At 36.2% G+C, this 16,171-nt stretch overlaps 2 protein-coding genes across 2 annotated transcripts; one reads left to right on the top strand and one right to left on the bottom strand.

The window, feature by feature from the left end:
- Positions 1-1,293: 1,293 nt before the first annotated feature.
- LOC137004504 (insulin) lies at positions 1,294-3,920 on the bottom strand. The gene is made up of 2 exons (XM_067364893.1): positions 3,752-3,920; positions 1,294-1,457 (listed from the first exon to the last, which is right to left on the bottom strand). Exons 1-2 carry the CDS (start codon positions 3,918-3,920, stop codon positions 1,294-1,296), a joined length of 333 nt encoding a protein of 110 aa, XP_067220994.1.
- An 878-nt stretch (positions 3,921-4,798) lies between these two features.
- Positions 4,799-15,669, top strand: si:ch211-195b15.7 (synembryn-A). Its single transcript, XM_067364881.1, has 14 exons — positions 4,799-4,888; positions 5,178-5,225; positions 5,476-5,493; positions 6,068-6,160; positions 7,632-7,848; positions 7,960-8,251; positions 8,380-8,515; positions 12,101-12,289; positions 13,181-13,275; positions 13,365-13,515; positions 13,972-14,067; positions 14,213-14,357; positions 15,095-15,365; positions 15,525-15,669. Exons 1-14 carry the CDS (start codon positions 4,799-4,801, stop codon positions 15,667-15,669), a joined length of 1,986 nt encoding a protein of 661 aa, XP_067220982.1.
- The last annotated feature ends 502 nt before the right edge of the window (positions 15,670-16,171 follow it).

Here is a 16,171-nt window from a genome sequence, read left to right as displayed (position 1 = left end):
TTGACAAAAAGATTTGTGTGTTTTATTTTTTCATTGTCCCAGCGCCAGACTTTTCAATGACTTTTTATGCCTTTGGCACATGCTTTTATCCAAAGTGAATTACATTACATTTTTATCACTTAATGCAATTCTTGGGAATCAAACCCATGATCTTGGTGTTGCCATCACCATGTTTTTACTGTCTGAGCTACAAGAATGCATTAATGAATATTTTAATGTAATTACATACATGAATAATTAAGTAGTTTTTGTGCTATTTGAGCAAACAACAACAAAAACTGTCTGATTTTTAATGTTTGCAAACTTTTTAATTGAAAACATGGCCATTGCTCCTTCATTCACTGCTGTATCCATACAAATAGGCCAACCATATCCCAAACCTGCAGTACTTAAATAATGCAAAAAGTTCTTGTCATTACCAGAGCTGGGGTGATTACTTATGAATTGTAATTGTAGTGCGCAGTTACTGATTACAAATTACATGAAAAAATTTGCAATAAGTAATATAATCTCTTAGATTACACATTTTTGGTAACATAATCTGACTACTTTTGGATTACATTTGGATTACTTTTGTGCTAACCCTTATTTGATGTCACATTATATTGTAGGATAATCTTGTACTATTGTGACAGATATACAAAGAAAAATATATAGTCTATTCACCAACAAAAGCCTCAACAGATTCTTTTTAAAGTGCAATGCATGGACAGTTAACACTTCAAAATACTAACACTAATGTTCCTGTTAGTGTTTGCTGATAGTAACACTGAATAAAACAAAATCACATCTTATGATTTTAAAACATATTTACTTAAAATTAAGTACATTTAGAAAACAGCAACATTACAAATTTTTTTTTTTGAAAAACAAAACATGACATTCACAGCAATATCACTGCTACATCAAATATTTAATCTATATTTCATATATTATTATTATTATTATATTATTATTATTATTTCATATATATAAATATCATCTATATTTCATCTATATTCATCTATATTTCCCCCTTACTGCCGGAAAAACTTATAAAAACGTATAAAAGCAACAGGTTTATTATGAAAAAAATATAAATGTAAAAAAAATTAAAAATTAGGAGAATCAATGAATTTTGAACAACTTACTGCCATTGTGTAAATAATATCTAATCATGTAATCCATAAAATAGTAACTGTAGTCTAATTACAAGTACTTGATTTTTGTAATCTGATTAATCCAGATTACATGTAATCCGTTACTACCCAGCTCTGGTCATTACTTAGGTGAAGTGTATATGCATCAGATTCTCTATGTGTTACAGTAATTCTCCAGGTCATAATAGTCACAGTAGAAATGGCAGCACTGCTCTACAATGCCTCTCTTTGCAACGCTGCTTCTGGCAGTGCCCCTCTCTCCACTCTGAGCAGCAACTCCCGTCTGCTGCAGGAAGGGGGCGCTGTTCCTCATGATGCCTGTTTGAAAGACAGCGTTACAAAGGATTTAAAAGCAGTCATACACACTAGTATTTAATTAAATAAATTAATCAAATAGTTTTATATTTTCTGCAGAACACATACACATAACTGAATACATTTACAATAAATATTATGGCTATACTCTGCTAGTCACAAGATAAGGGAGACCAGGGATGGTAAAGGGAGTTCATAATTGTATACTGTCACACAAATGTTACACCTGAATGGCTGCCTTTTTACAAGGGTATTCTAATGGTTTAATAATAGTATATATCATAAATGTATTATAACATAAGCTATTTATTTACTCACCCACTTGTCATTCCAAACCTATATGACTTTATTTCTTCTGTGAAACATAAAGAAGATATTTTGAGAAACATCTCAATGTTTGTTTGTTTTTTTCATACAATGGAAGTGAATGGGCTCTAAAACTTTCTGTTTACTAATTTTTCTCCCAAAGAGTTCCACAGAAGAAAGATTTTTTAATCATATCTGTCTTTTCTCTTCTCTACTATAATTATAGTCTCTTAACACAATCATAGTCACGTCAAAATTTTAATAAAATAAAATATTGTGACATTGAACATGTCTTGTTTTTTTTTTACCCAAGAACTTCCCACATGAAAAAAAATACTAGGCTATAGTAATTTAGTAAATACTATAGTGTTTTTGAACAATACTATAGTAAATTGTAATGTACTGTATATAGTATTTACAACACTTGTTAATGAATGCTACAGCATACTGTAGTATTAACTATAGTGAACTGATAATCTGTAATAAATACTGTAGTATACTTTAGTTTTTACTACAGTAAACTGTAGTGTATTGTAGTATAATATACCCTATAGACAGTATTGGGTAAACTAATTTGTTTATATTACTATAGTTGTTACATTATCACAGCAACTATAGAATTACCACAACAAATTAATTCAAGTAGCCTACTTTACTATAGTAGGGTGAAGTCAGCTAAAATTGGCTATCAGGTAAAATGGACCAAATAAGCTTGTAGCGTCATTTCTCTTTAAATTTTTACAGCCAATCACAATAATTGATCTTGCATTGTTGCTTCAACACTTGTTGATATGTAACAATAGTTTTGACTGGTCTGAGTTACATGAAGCTTGTCAGAGAAATTGTAAGGAAAGTGAGCCTGACATACTAAATTTCATTTATCACTAATAAGGGTACTAAAGCAATTATATGTACGCCTATACGTACGCTTACCAACAAAGCAAAGGTTTATGAACAATGTTTTGGCATGCTCCTTCAAATAAAAAAGTTTAATTTAAAAAAGAAACTTCAATTTTTGTGAAAAAGGCTGGTTAAGCTAAAATGGGCCACAATTTTCAGCTAGGCTGCATACACACACACACTTTTACACACAGGGTGAAAATAGGTTTATAGGCCTATGTATCCAAACAAAATCTTAACAGTCTTTTTAAAAGAAATGCATTGCAAACAGTATGGCAGGAGGAAAAGAAAAGAAAGGAAACAGAGAGATAAGAAGAGAAAGGGAAAGAAAGGAAGATGTCAGTACAGTACAAGCTACAGGAAATGTAAATTGATTTTTTATTTTTTGTCAAAGATGTTCTAACGTTTGACAGATATTTGACATACATGCACACAAAAGACACAAGTGCAGAGAAACACACACCTGCACAACATGATCAGTTCATTTTTAATTACATTTTTTAATGAAATATTCATTCAACTTTCTATTTAATGAAATAAATTGATGGTGTTGCTATGGCATACTCAAGACAATAGTGTCAATTTACTGTTAAAAATAAAATGATTTCAGCCAAAATTACCTGTGTTGATTTAATTTATATATATATATATATATATATATATATATATATATATATATATATATATATATATATATATATATATATATATATATTGGCCCATTTTAACTGAACAGCTGGCCCATTTTACCTGACTATATATTACCTATATATTACCTAACTCTCGTAATTTTAAAACAATTATACTTTTTCACATTTTAAAAATATATGTATATTTAAAGGACCCATGCTAACTTATAAAACAATATCATTAGATCTCATGCATAGCTTGTTTGATGGTGTTATATGGCATTTACCAAACCGTGACCCATTTTAGCTGACTTCACCCATATATGGTTCAAAAACACTATAGTATTGACAATAAATGACTATTATATATTTTTTTATGTGGGTTCATTTGCACCGATTGGACACTGCTAAATGCACAATTGTAAATGCACTACACAGAAATGCATGCGCAGCAAAACTTACGGAAACCGAAACGCCTGCCAGGCTGGTAGAAGAGACCCTTTTCCCCACAGACGAGTAGCAGCGCTTCCACAAGCTGAATCCCGCACAGCCTTCGATTCCCAAACGCGCCACTATGGGTCACCAGAGAGCCGGCACACAGAGACAGCAGGAGCAATCCAGATCTGTGCATTCTCCTTTTTAGGAAACTTAACAGATCAGGAAACAAAAAATATCAAGTCCTATTCTGTCTGGTCAGGTTGATTGTGTCCTGTCAGGAATGAATGTGTTTCCCCAGCCCGCCAGTACTGGGGTTATTTTCTCTCCCTCGCTGTTTTTGTCCTGTCTCTCTGTTCTAATGTACTCTGCTTTTTATGAGGGTCCATCAGTGAAATGTATCAGCCTCAATTAATCACCTTCAATGAGTACTAATAATTACCCCTATCAGCTTACCCCAGTCATCCCAGCCTTTCTCTTTCTGACCCCCACTCTGTTTAATTACCCCTATTAAGCTTTATATAAACCTGTGCTGCTTTCATCCCCCTCTCTCTCTTTCTCTCTCCAACCCTCTGTCTTTTTCTCAGTGTTGTCTGAATGCCAGCATAGCTGCTCAAGTTTTTTTTCTTCCTATTGTCTGGCTCTATTGGCTTTCCCACTAATTAGCGTTCCTGTATGGAGGACGAAACGAGGATAACTATCGCAGTAAATTGTATTAACATTATTAACAAAGGAAGACATTACAAAACAGCACACCTTTGTCAACAGACAGGGCCAAATGCACAACAGTGGAGGCAGAACTAGTTGTATGAGCAGTGAATGAGTGAGAGAGGATGGGTGGGATTAGTTTGGGAAAACTCAAAGCTAAATCTGAGGCCTGTCAGATTACAAACAGAAACCCATGAAGACAGGTTGTTTGCAGGGAAACTCATCACACATCTTTAAAACCTGTGCTTTTAAAACCGCAGAGGGTAAGTGCAGGAAGATGAATGTATATCTAAACGTTATACAAGACTGTATCAGTACTTCCTTACTTTTTTATCTATGTTATATTTTGGTTGGTGACTATTAGGAATGCCTGTAGACGTGGAGAAGATTATTCAGTTTATCAAACAAGGAGACCAGGACAATGTTCAAATACATCTGGATGATTACAACACTCAGGTAAATACAACTTCAAGCGAAATGCTGAAATTTAATTAAATATAATAAGATTAATTCTGATCGTCGTTGTGCTAGGCAGGAAAAAAGTGTGTTAGCATCTTCTACAACACTCCGATATTAGCAGTTTCCATGACAACAGAGCTGGGGTGAACCTGACGGGTGTCTCTCGTTACTTATCCAGTCATTTTACAATGTCTGTGATGCGGTGAAGTTTTAATGTGTCTAGCGTTTGCATTTCCACTGTCTCTCTTAATATTTCACCTTTTAATAACCCGTTTGTTCTTCACAGAACTCCAAATGTTTCTTTTTTGATGTGGAAGAAAAGGAGAGAAGAAAGGTAAACTGAAAATCCTAATGTTTGTGTGTTTATCCGTCTGCCCTCAATCTGAGGACACACATGGTGTGGATTAACACAGCTAATAATGTAAATCTCACTCATCCACCTTCACTTATCTTTATCCCTCGCTTCACCCTCATCTCATTCTTTCAGTGCATATGATACTCACAAACATGTTTTTGAATCATATTTCTTCTCTTTTTGCCCAATATTCATGACTCATTCTCCTATATGGATGAACTGAGAACAGCAGAGAGAGCTGGATGAGGTAAATCTTTCACATGACCTACAGAAAAAAAAAAAGAAAGAGAGAGAGCAGGTATTTGCTGTAGATAAAGAAGGGAGTGAGATGTCTGTGGGGAAGAAAAATGAGAGAGGTGGATAATCTGAAACTAATATACTCGCCGTCTATCTCGCCCTGGGGCACCTGTACATGCCGGCTCCCGGAATGTCAGTGTCGGAAGGGCCTGTTAACTTTTTGAGCTCATTATTTTGTTGTTACTGAGCACCAATTATTGTGCCGTGTGTCAAAAAGATAATGTATTGGTACTCATACATTCACAAAAGCCATTTAGAGCTGTTCATCATGCCTGTGCTCACAAAACAAAGCTTTTATAATCTCTCCTCTGTGTTCGTGCATTCTATCCGAAGCTTTTATTAGTCTTCAATGAACTTCTGTTGTTGATTTCGTAAGAAGCAGGCCAGTGTTTAAATCTGAATCTTGAGTTTGAAGGGCAGTCATTGACTTTATTCTTCCCCTGTCATCTCTCAGTTATTGCAAAAGCTTGTTTAACCCCACTTTCTCTGGTCTCTCGTAAATGTGTTTGTTCTTCTCCACCCAGTTCCGCAGGAATAAAGTGAGAGAGTATATCCCAGACTCTGACTCTGATTTTGACTCTGATGAGAATGAGGATCCAGATCTTGTTCTGCGGAGGGTGAGTCTTCTTTCATACAATATGACCAAAAGGACATGAACGACCCAGAATCTCATCCATATATTCTAGTTCATTTTCAGAATTGAAAAATGTTCACCCTTTAAATTGATTTAGATCTTAAAGTGTTAGTTCACCCAAAAATGAAATTTCTGTCATTAATTATTCACCCTCATGTTGTTCCACACCCGTAAGACCTTTGTTCTTCTTCAGAACACAAATTAAGATATTTTTGATGAAATCTGATGGCTCAGTGAGGCCTCCATTGACAGCAAGATACACTTTCAGATGCCCAGAAAGCTACTAAAGACATTTTTAAAACGGTTCATGTGAGCACAGTGGTTCAACTTAAATAACGAATATAAAACGAAAAATAACGAATTTATTACACAATATCGATTTCAAAACACTGCTTCATGAAGCTTTACGAATCTTTTGTTTTGAATCAGTGGTTCGGAGCATGTATTAAACTGCCAAATTCAGGTGATTTCAGTAAACAAAGCTTTGTTACACCATAAGTGTTTCGAAATTTAAGTGGTTCACGTGACTTTGATAGTATGATACACACTCTGAACCAATGATTCAAAAGATTTGTAAAGCTTCAAAGCTTCATGAAGCAGTGTTTTGAAATCACCCATCACTAGATATTGCTGAATAAAGTCGTTATTTTGTTTTTTTGGCACACAAAAAGTATTCTCGATCTTCATAACATTAAGGTTTTTGAAGATTTTTAAGATTTTATCAAAAATATCTTAATTTGTGTTCCTAAAATGAACAAATGTCTTACAAGTATGGAACAACATGAGGGCGAGTAATTAATGACAGAATTTCATTTTTGGGTGAACTAACCCTTTAAATCAAACTGGCCACACCTCACAGGAAGTCGAAGAATTTACTAAATTGCAATTCAAAAACATCTATCAATTGTTCTGTCATTCTGTTTATAAGCCTTCAAACTTGAAGGCTTTTAAAGGTTTTCTCAAAGATGTTCAAACAAAAAAATGTCTAATTAAGGAAACATCATTCAAAACCTTTGTCTTAACAATGTTTTCTAATCATTACACTTATATGAATTTCAGTTTCTTACATTAAAACTGTAACTTGGCCATAAAGTCTTCAAGCTTTTTTCAGGCCAGTGGCCTCTTGGTGAACAGAAAGATGGAGCAGGGACTCCCCATTCAATTTTGTATAAAATTAAGTGCTGCATTTTAAATTTGGACAATAAAAACACATGAATAGTGCAAAATTAATGTATTTTCATATTTTATGTTTACAAAGTCATTAGAATGATCATTATTGATTTACAGTTTTGCTAAACATATTTTAACGTGTAAGGGACAATAAAATGTTTAGCTGAACTTTCTTTAATTCTGTTTGGAGTTTACTTTTTGGTCCCATTTTACTAAAAAGCCCCATCAAATACAACATTAAATACCTTAAACCTTTCAATCATTCTCTTTTCGGTCTCCTCCAGAGGCTTGCTGCAGCTCTGATCTGGTTTATTCGCATGCGGCTGCAGCCGGGCGTTTTGAGGGTGTGTTTGAGAACTCTGCGAATCATCTCACGGGACCGCAAGGCCTTGGCACCCCTGATCACGGACTATGCCATTGTAACTCTCGCTCGCCTCGGGGGCATCTCCACCCTGCCTACCTGGCCCGAAGAAGAGGATGCTCAGTGGGGCTCCTCCTACAGCGACATCACTCCTGAGAATGAGACGGAGACACACCCAGAAAATAATGGCAGCGATACCCAATGCCCAACATGTTACAGTGAGACAGATGATTCAGTCTGTGCCTCTGCAGCCTGTGCTGAGTCTTCAGTCAGTGAAGGAGAAGTGCAATTCAACCCTGTGAATATAACATCTAACTGTAATACTGGGAGAGAAACACAAAACGACCACCATGAAGAAAGTATAAGGAAAGATGGGGTCTGTGGGGTGTTGACAAGAGGAAAGAGGGATACCAGAGGAGAGAAGGATGAGGAGGGAGAGGAGGGGCATGATGATGGAGAGGTCTGGAGGAGAGAGGCAATGAAGACTCTGTGCAATGTCATTTACAACAGCCCAAAAGCACAAGAGAGAGCCAGCGCCCTGAAGTATAGCTCAAATTTAAGATGTTACATTTGAAATATTTGCCATGTACAATGTCATCATATAATTCAGTATCATTAGCGAAAACTCACTCTGTCTGATTGATTTTTTTGTGCTTTGTTTTCTTCATCAGGTTGCTCCAAGGCCTGTCAGAGAGACTGAAGGAGGGTATACATTCCTCATCACCTCCAACTGGTCAATTTTTTGAACTGCGGCTTCTCTTTCTCTTGACTGCTTTACGGCCTGAACTTAGGATAGAGCTCCGTCAGGTAACACTCACACTAATGATTTGCATATTGCATATGGAAATATTGTGTTCCCATAAAGCAGGAGTTTTCAAATGTATTCAGGCCAAAGACTCCTTGGTGGAGAGAAAGATAGAGCAGGGTCTCCCCGTTAAATTTTGTATAAAATTGATTGCTGCTTTATCAGTCATTTTGGTACATTTCTTAGATCACAACTGAAATTCTCAAAACTACTTGTTTAAACTCCACATCATCTAGTCAATTGTGCACATCATAAAAGCAAATTTTCTTTCTTTTGAACAAATTTCCAATGCTTTGGTACATTCATGAAATAGATTATGTACAACTGCCTGCTGCTTCCTACATTATCAATTGCTTATGTCTGTCATTTTGATCAATATATATTATACTGGATCTCTGTTGTATAAAATATAAAACCGTTGCCCTAGTTTACATCAGGAAATACTCTCAGAGTGCACTGTTACATTGACAACATGTCTAAGCATTTTGACTGTCTTGTTTGTGAACAATGACACAAGGATAGCACTGATATGCTCATTGACAAATAATTTTGAGAGAAGTTTCAGCACTTGCAGGTAATCCATTGTGTGGTGCTGTTTGTACAAATTATTTCACAAAGCATACTGGTTTGCAAATGTTAAGGATGATTCGAGAAATATACCAAATATACCAAAGATACGATATATACCAAAGAAATATACCGATTGTAAACCTGGACTATCAAAATATGTGAATAGTACTATATTATAGTTTTTCTTAGCTCATCCTTAAAGGATTAGTCCACTTTTAAATAAACTTTTCCTGATAATTTACTCACCCCCATGTCATCCAAGATGTCCATGTCTTTCTTTCTTCAGTCGAAAAGAAATTTAGGTTTTTGATGAAAACATTCCAGGATTTTTCTCCTTATAGTGGACTTCAGTGGACTCCAAACAGTTGAAGGTCAAAATTACAGTTTCATTGCAGCTTCAAAGGGCTTTATACGATACCAGACGAGGAATAAGGGTCTTATCTAGAGAAACCATTGGTCATTTTCGAAAAAAATTAAACTGTATATACTTTATATAAACAGATGATCGCCTTGCACGTGCTTCTGCTTTCTGCATTCTTCAAAACGCTTACGTTGTATGTCCTACGCCTTCAACTTACGGAAAAAACTAAACTGGCGCCGCATTTGTTCCGTAAGTAGAATAGGGAAGGCGTAGGAAGTACAGTGTAAGTTTTTTTTGAAGAATGCGGAAAGTGGAAGTACGTTCAAGGCGATATTTTGTGTTTATAAAGCATATACAGTTGTATTTTTTTCAAAAATGGCCGATGGTTTCACTAGATAAGACCCTTATTCCTCATCTGGTATCGTTTAAAGCCCTTTGAAGCTGCAATGAAACTGTAATTTTGACCTTCAACTGTTTGGAGACCATTGAAGTCCACTATATGGAGAATAATCCTGGAATGTTTTCATCAGAAACCTTAATTTCTTTTCGAAAGAAATGAACATTTTGGATGACATGGGGCTGAGTAAATTATCAGGAAAAGTTTATTTAAAAGTGGACTAATCCTTTAATATTGGCAAACCATTATGAGCATTTCTCAAAACAATTCATACAAATAGAACCACACAATGGATTACCTGCAAAATCCTTAGTTCATCTCTCAAAAGTATTTAGTTCAATGAACCTATCAGTGCCATCAGAATGACAAGTCCTTGTGTCATTGTTCAAAAACAAGTCAAAATATTTAGCCACGTTGCAGAGGTGTAAAATGAACACCTCAATATTGCAATAAATCAAGGTCGACACAACAGCCTCTTAAAAGTCTACAAACTCTCATGTCTTATCTTAAAAATTAAATCAAAATCTACTTGCACTGGATGTGCTGGTTCCGCCTCATCACCCGCTGCAGTCATCTTCTAAATCAAACACCTGCGATTCACAACTACCTGTTAATGCACTCGCATTCATGTGAAGTAGCCTTGTTGACAAGTTTGGGTGAGTAAAGGCAAAATGCACAAGATATTGCTTCTTTATAGCAGAAACAAACTGCTGCATAAAGTTAGGTGCCATGAAAAATGTAATGTGTAACTGCATTACTCATCACAAATGTATTGGAGTAAAAAGTACATTTACTTGTTCAAAAATGTAGTCAGTTGCTAATATTTTTGATACTCAGTACAACTACAAAGTAGCCAAAAAGATACTTAAGTACAGTAACTAGTAATTACATTTACTCAAGTACTTTAAACCACTGCCATGTTGTCAATATAACAGTGAACTCTGTCAGTATTTTCAGATGTAAACTTTGGCTACGATTTTGATGACAATGATTGAAAATGCATAAGACTGTACTTTATCTGTATGGCATATATACATTTCAACATGACAAATTTACATGTTACTCTGTGTGGGATGTTGATTGAAAGATGGACGGGATTCACAGTTACACTTTTACTGTTCGTCTGTCAACAAATTACAGTACAATTGTGATATAAAGAAAAATACTATAGACTATATATATAATACTATAATACTGGACTAATGCAACTGGACTACTGTAATACAACATTACAGTAAGTACACAGTATTACAGTATAGTGAACATTGTCTTAAAACAAGCCTGTTTTGTCTACAAACGTTTGAATGATTGAGGACACGATTGTCCTCCCAACATTCAGCTGTACTTTTTGACCAGCTTCGGCCATAAGGTTATGATTGAGAACATGGTCCACAATACTGGCCATTATTTAATCAGAAACATCTCTATAATCTTGACCTCTTCAACTGTTTTGCCTCCGTACCCTTCCACCACACATCCTTACCCCTCTTCTAATTCCCGGCTGTTGACCCTGTTTGTTTCTTAGTAGTTCTTCCATTGTCAGAATTTGTATGTAACACTGTGTTGTGCTCTGTCTATATCTGCTTCCCAAATGAAGCTTTATGAGATGACATCTGAGCTATTTTATAGAACTGGTTGATGATTGGTTGATCTAATGCTTTACATTTCCCCTCATTAGTGAAATTCAGAATTCATCACTTTAGGATGCAAGGTCTAATAAAAATGTGTAGAAAATATGGTCGACAGTTTATGACAACTAGTTCAACCATTTTGCTTGAAATGACTTATGCAAGGAACTAATGCAGATGTTTCGAGGGGTAAGACTATTCAACAGGAAACCATATAATATGTTTTGATAAACATAACATAAGCAATTGATAATGTAAGAAACAGCAGACAGCTGTACATAATCAACTGCATGACTGTACAAAAGCATTTGCTCAAAAGAAAAGAAATTGCTTTTATGATGTGCACAAGTGACTAGATGATGTGGAGGTTGAAGAAGGTTATGAATATGGTTACAAAGTCAATAAAATTATCACTATTGATTTTCAGTTTTGCTAAACGTTTAGCTGTTTAACTTTTTTTTTTTTTTTTAAGTTTACTTATATTTTTGTTAAAAGTCAAAAAAAAATTGTACTAAAACAATACTTATTAGACCACATAAAAGTTTTATGAGAACACAAACTGCCCTTCTAGTTTGATTTTCATATCTGTGGGCATTTCAGAAGCTCATTCTGTGTCTTCTCTTTCTGTCAGGAGCGCGGCATGTCCATGCTGACTGCAGCTCTGGAGCAGTGTTTAGAAGTGTGCTGGGGTGAAACGCATGAGGTGCTGACTGACCTGACAGCACCCCCTGTGTGTAAGGAGGTGTCTCAACGTGCCCTTGAGATTCTGAAGATCCTATTCAACATTACCTATAATGTGCACAGACAGGAAGTCGACGAGGTAAATGCTGTTTATTTTCCCTTTGGCATTTCTTTGCCCCTAAAAGCCACATCTGGGTCATTTCAACTGTTGAACTCTATATTTTACTTGATTATTTAAATAATGACCAGAAAAATACTGGATTATTAACAAGACTAACATAAAGAGCTAAATCATTGGGATTGAGAGTTAAATTGTGCAGTTTTATTTTTTTAAACAATTTTCGGAAGTTTTGATATTACCGTTTAACGAACATAGAGATTTATGTAATTTTATCAAACAGGATAGAATGAGACAAACTAACTAATAGCACAAAACTTCACATAATTCATAAAATCCATTGTTAATACTCACTGATTGTGTGCTCCAGCCATATATACATCATATATCTATATGTATATATATAGGTGCCTCATTCATGGCTGTTTCTATGGCCCACTATTCATAAGCCATCTGCCATATTGAAATGGTCAAACCACTGGTCCGGAAACATTCCAGAGCAAATTGACTGAGTGTCTGCAACCGTAATTAGACATATGTATGAATATGTACATGTGCAATAGACTTCAGCAGTCTAATATAATATAACATGGTCATGAATTAATAAGTCAAGGGAACAAATTCTTAATTCGTGGCCACAATATCTATTTTACTTCTGCATGTATGTGGCTCCACAGGGAAGATGCTCACAGGAATTTATTTTTTAAATATATTTGAAAAATGTGAAAAAAAAAAAACATCCCTATTGTGATATTGTACAAAAAGAAAACTAACTACTATGATTTTCATCTTGAAAGTTTAGGTATTTGTACAACCTAATAAGGCATGATAATGTACACCATAACAGGATGGCCCATCTGTTGAAGAATTTATTTTACTGTCAACATTTTGTTTCTCCTTCTCCTGCCACAGGAGGCTGCAGCTTTGTATCGTCACCTAGCTGCAGTCCTGCGTCACTGTCTGCTCGTGAACTGTGAGGGAGAGGAAAGAAAAGAGGAGCTGCAAGGGTGAGAGTGAGAATCAAACCAGAGTGATGAAGTCTTGAGAGGTCTCATCCTATTGATCTCTATAACTTTTTTGTGCTGGATGTCCACAGACACACGGTAAATGTGCTCTCAGCACTTCCTCTGCAATGCCTGGATGTTCTCCTGTCTGTTCGCCTATCCGAAGGTTCAAAGGAGTCTGGCGGAGTCAACATGGACTGTGTCCACACTTTGCTGCTCTTCATGGAAAAGAGACTGGACAGAGTGAGAAAGGGCGCTCTGAACTGTATAGTGTTCCTGTATCTCAGGACGTGGCACTTGTAATGCCAAGGTTAGGGGTTTCCAATGAATGCATAGACTGGGGTTCAGTTTCCAAAACATGCAAAATATCCATGTTAAAGGGATAGCTCACCCAAAAATTCAAGTTCTGTCATCATTTACTCCCCCTCATGTCATTCCAAACCCATGACTTTTTCTTCTATGGAACATAAAGTAAGATATTTTGAGAAATCTTTTTTTTTCCATACAATGAAAGTCAATGGTTACCAACATTCTTCAAAATATCCTATTTTGTGTTACGGGTTTGGAACGAGAGGAAGTTAATGAAGACAGAATTTGAACGATCTCTTACAGAGGTTTAGCCTATCTGGAGATAAAACATTTTGCATTTGTACAATTTTTTTATGATAAATGTTACATCTTCAAATGTGAATTACACAGGGCCATAAACCGAAGGAAAAGTTGACTCCAGTCTTAAACCTGTTGACGGAGAGCAGCAAAGCACACAGGGAAACTAGGCACTATCTCAGACAGCAGGTACAATACTAACCTTTTTAAAAACATTTTAGTGTTAAGTGTTACTTTTGGAGAACTTTATAACCATGATACATTAAAGCTGGCGTATACTTCTTATTCTCATGGCTATGTACCAGTAGCCTAATCCTGTGCTGTGTTTGAGCAGATCCTTCCTCCTCTGAGAGACGTTGAGCTGAGGCCTGAGCAGGGGAACACACTGAGGAGCAGACTAGTGCGACTAATGACCCACGTCGACACTGATATCAAACAATGTGCAGCTGAGCTTCTTTTTGTGCTCTGTAAAGAAAATGGTACATAAATGCATCTTCTGAACCATGTAAAGTGAACTGATACCTATACATGTTGATATATACCATGGTACTGAATGATTATTATATTCATGCATCATTTTATGAACATGCCATAATATGGAGCACTGCAGTGATGATAGTTGTGTAGGCCAACACAGAGGTTAGCATCACCGTGCTTCCCTGCAGAACCTGATTTCACCAAGTGTAATATGTTCTAAGGTCAATATTCCAATCAACCAATCAGATTTGAGTGACAGGTTTACAGTTTATGTCAAGTTTAGGGTTTGGTACTTCTACATCAGTGTTATTCACCCATCATTTCCCTCTGATTTTAAGGGATAATTAGGTTAGGTTTAGGGGTAGGGGTAATTTTCAGACAGGAATGTTGTTCCAGGATCAACAAAATATGTTGACCTAGGAATGCATCTAACTCTGCAAAATCAGGTCCCCTCAAGAAAAAGCATAGATTTTTCCAGATTGGCTTTTGGATTACTGCAGAAAATCAGCTCTGTGACCAACAAAATTTGATTCTTACACTTGTTCATCATGATAATCTTCACAAATGAACTTTTCAGAAATATCTTGTGCTTGTTAACCACAGACCTTATTTCAGGCATTTAACTAAATATCCATTGACTTGGGGCTTGGCTTACAAAAATAAGTCATCCCTGCACACCTTTCTGTGACATTTAAATGATTGCTGACTATATAATATTCATAATCTCTTTCTCTCTCAGTGAGCAGGTTTGTGAAGTACACCGGTTACGGTAATGCAGCGGGGCTGCTGGCGGCACGGGGTCTTTTGGACGGTCGTGGCACTTCTCCTCAACCACAGTACTCCAGTGACTCTGACTCAGACACGGAGGAGTACAGACAGGCCAAGGACAGGATTAACCTTGTGACGGGACGGGTGGAGGAGGAACAGCCTGATCCAATGGAAGGGATGACTGAAGAAGAGAAAGAGGCAGAGGCGCTCAATCTCATAAATATGTTCAACAGGCTGTCACGGTATGTGTGTGCATTCCTCCATGTGATAAAATCATCACTGGTTTTATTTTCAAAAACTTGTGTAGTGGATAGGTAGTCCCCTTAAAATATATAGCACCCTTAAAATTCACAGTTTTTTTACTCCTTCATCATTTGTGTCCTCTTACCACACCCGTTCAGGGACAAGATCATTCAGCCAGTGGGAGTGACCACGGACGGCAAACTGGCGCCGCTCAGTGGCCAGATGAGGCACAGCGCAGTGCAGGAGGAGGATGAAGAAGAGGAGGAGGATGAGGAGGAAGATGATAGTGAGACAGATCAGTAATGAAGGAGCTGATTATTAAGGAGAGACAGGTGCAAGATATTTTATACTAATGACTGATATAGCAATAAAATAATAGTGCAACTAAAAATTCAATAACTTATAATAAAGAAATAAGTTATGTTAATTTAATCAGTTGTTAGAAACAAGGGACGTAAAAGCAAATGATATTGAGAAAGAAAAAAGAATACACAAAGCTCGGTATGATGTGTAAAGAGAGAGAAAAATATTTTACATTATAATGTGCACAAAATAGGAAAATATGTAATAACTATGTCTGAGTCACAATATGCGCTAGAAACAGTAAAATAGGAAGCTATTGAGAGGCAAAGGAGAAAGAAAGAGACAAAGAGAGACAGCCGTCACACCAAAGACAGACAAACACTACTGGAAAATGCTGCTGGTGTTGCCATGGTTATGTTACCATGGTAACAACAGGAAATGCAGTTCTACGGATTCTTTTTTTTTTGCGCTTTAGCTGGAGTGGAATGTTTACCTTGAAGAG

Source organism: Chanodichthys erythropterus, chromosome 3 (genome assembly GCF_024489055.1).
Source record: "Chanodichthys erythropterus isolate Z2021 chromosome 3, ASM2448905v1, whole genome shotgun sequence".
Lineage (NCBI taxonomy): Eukaryota > Metazoa > Chordata > Actinopteri > Cypriniformes > Xenocyprididae > Chanodichthys > Chanodichthys erythropterus.
Note: the sequence above shows the minus strand (reverse complement) of the source record. Positions and strands in the feature narration are given on the sequence as shown.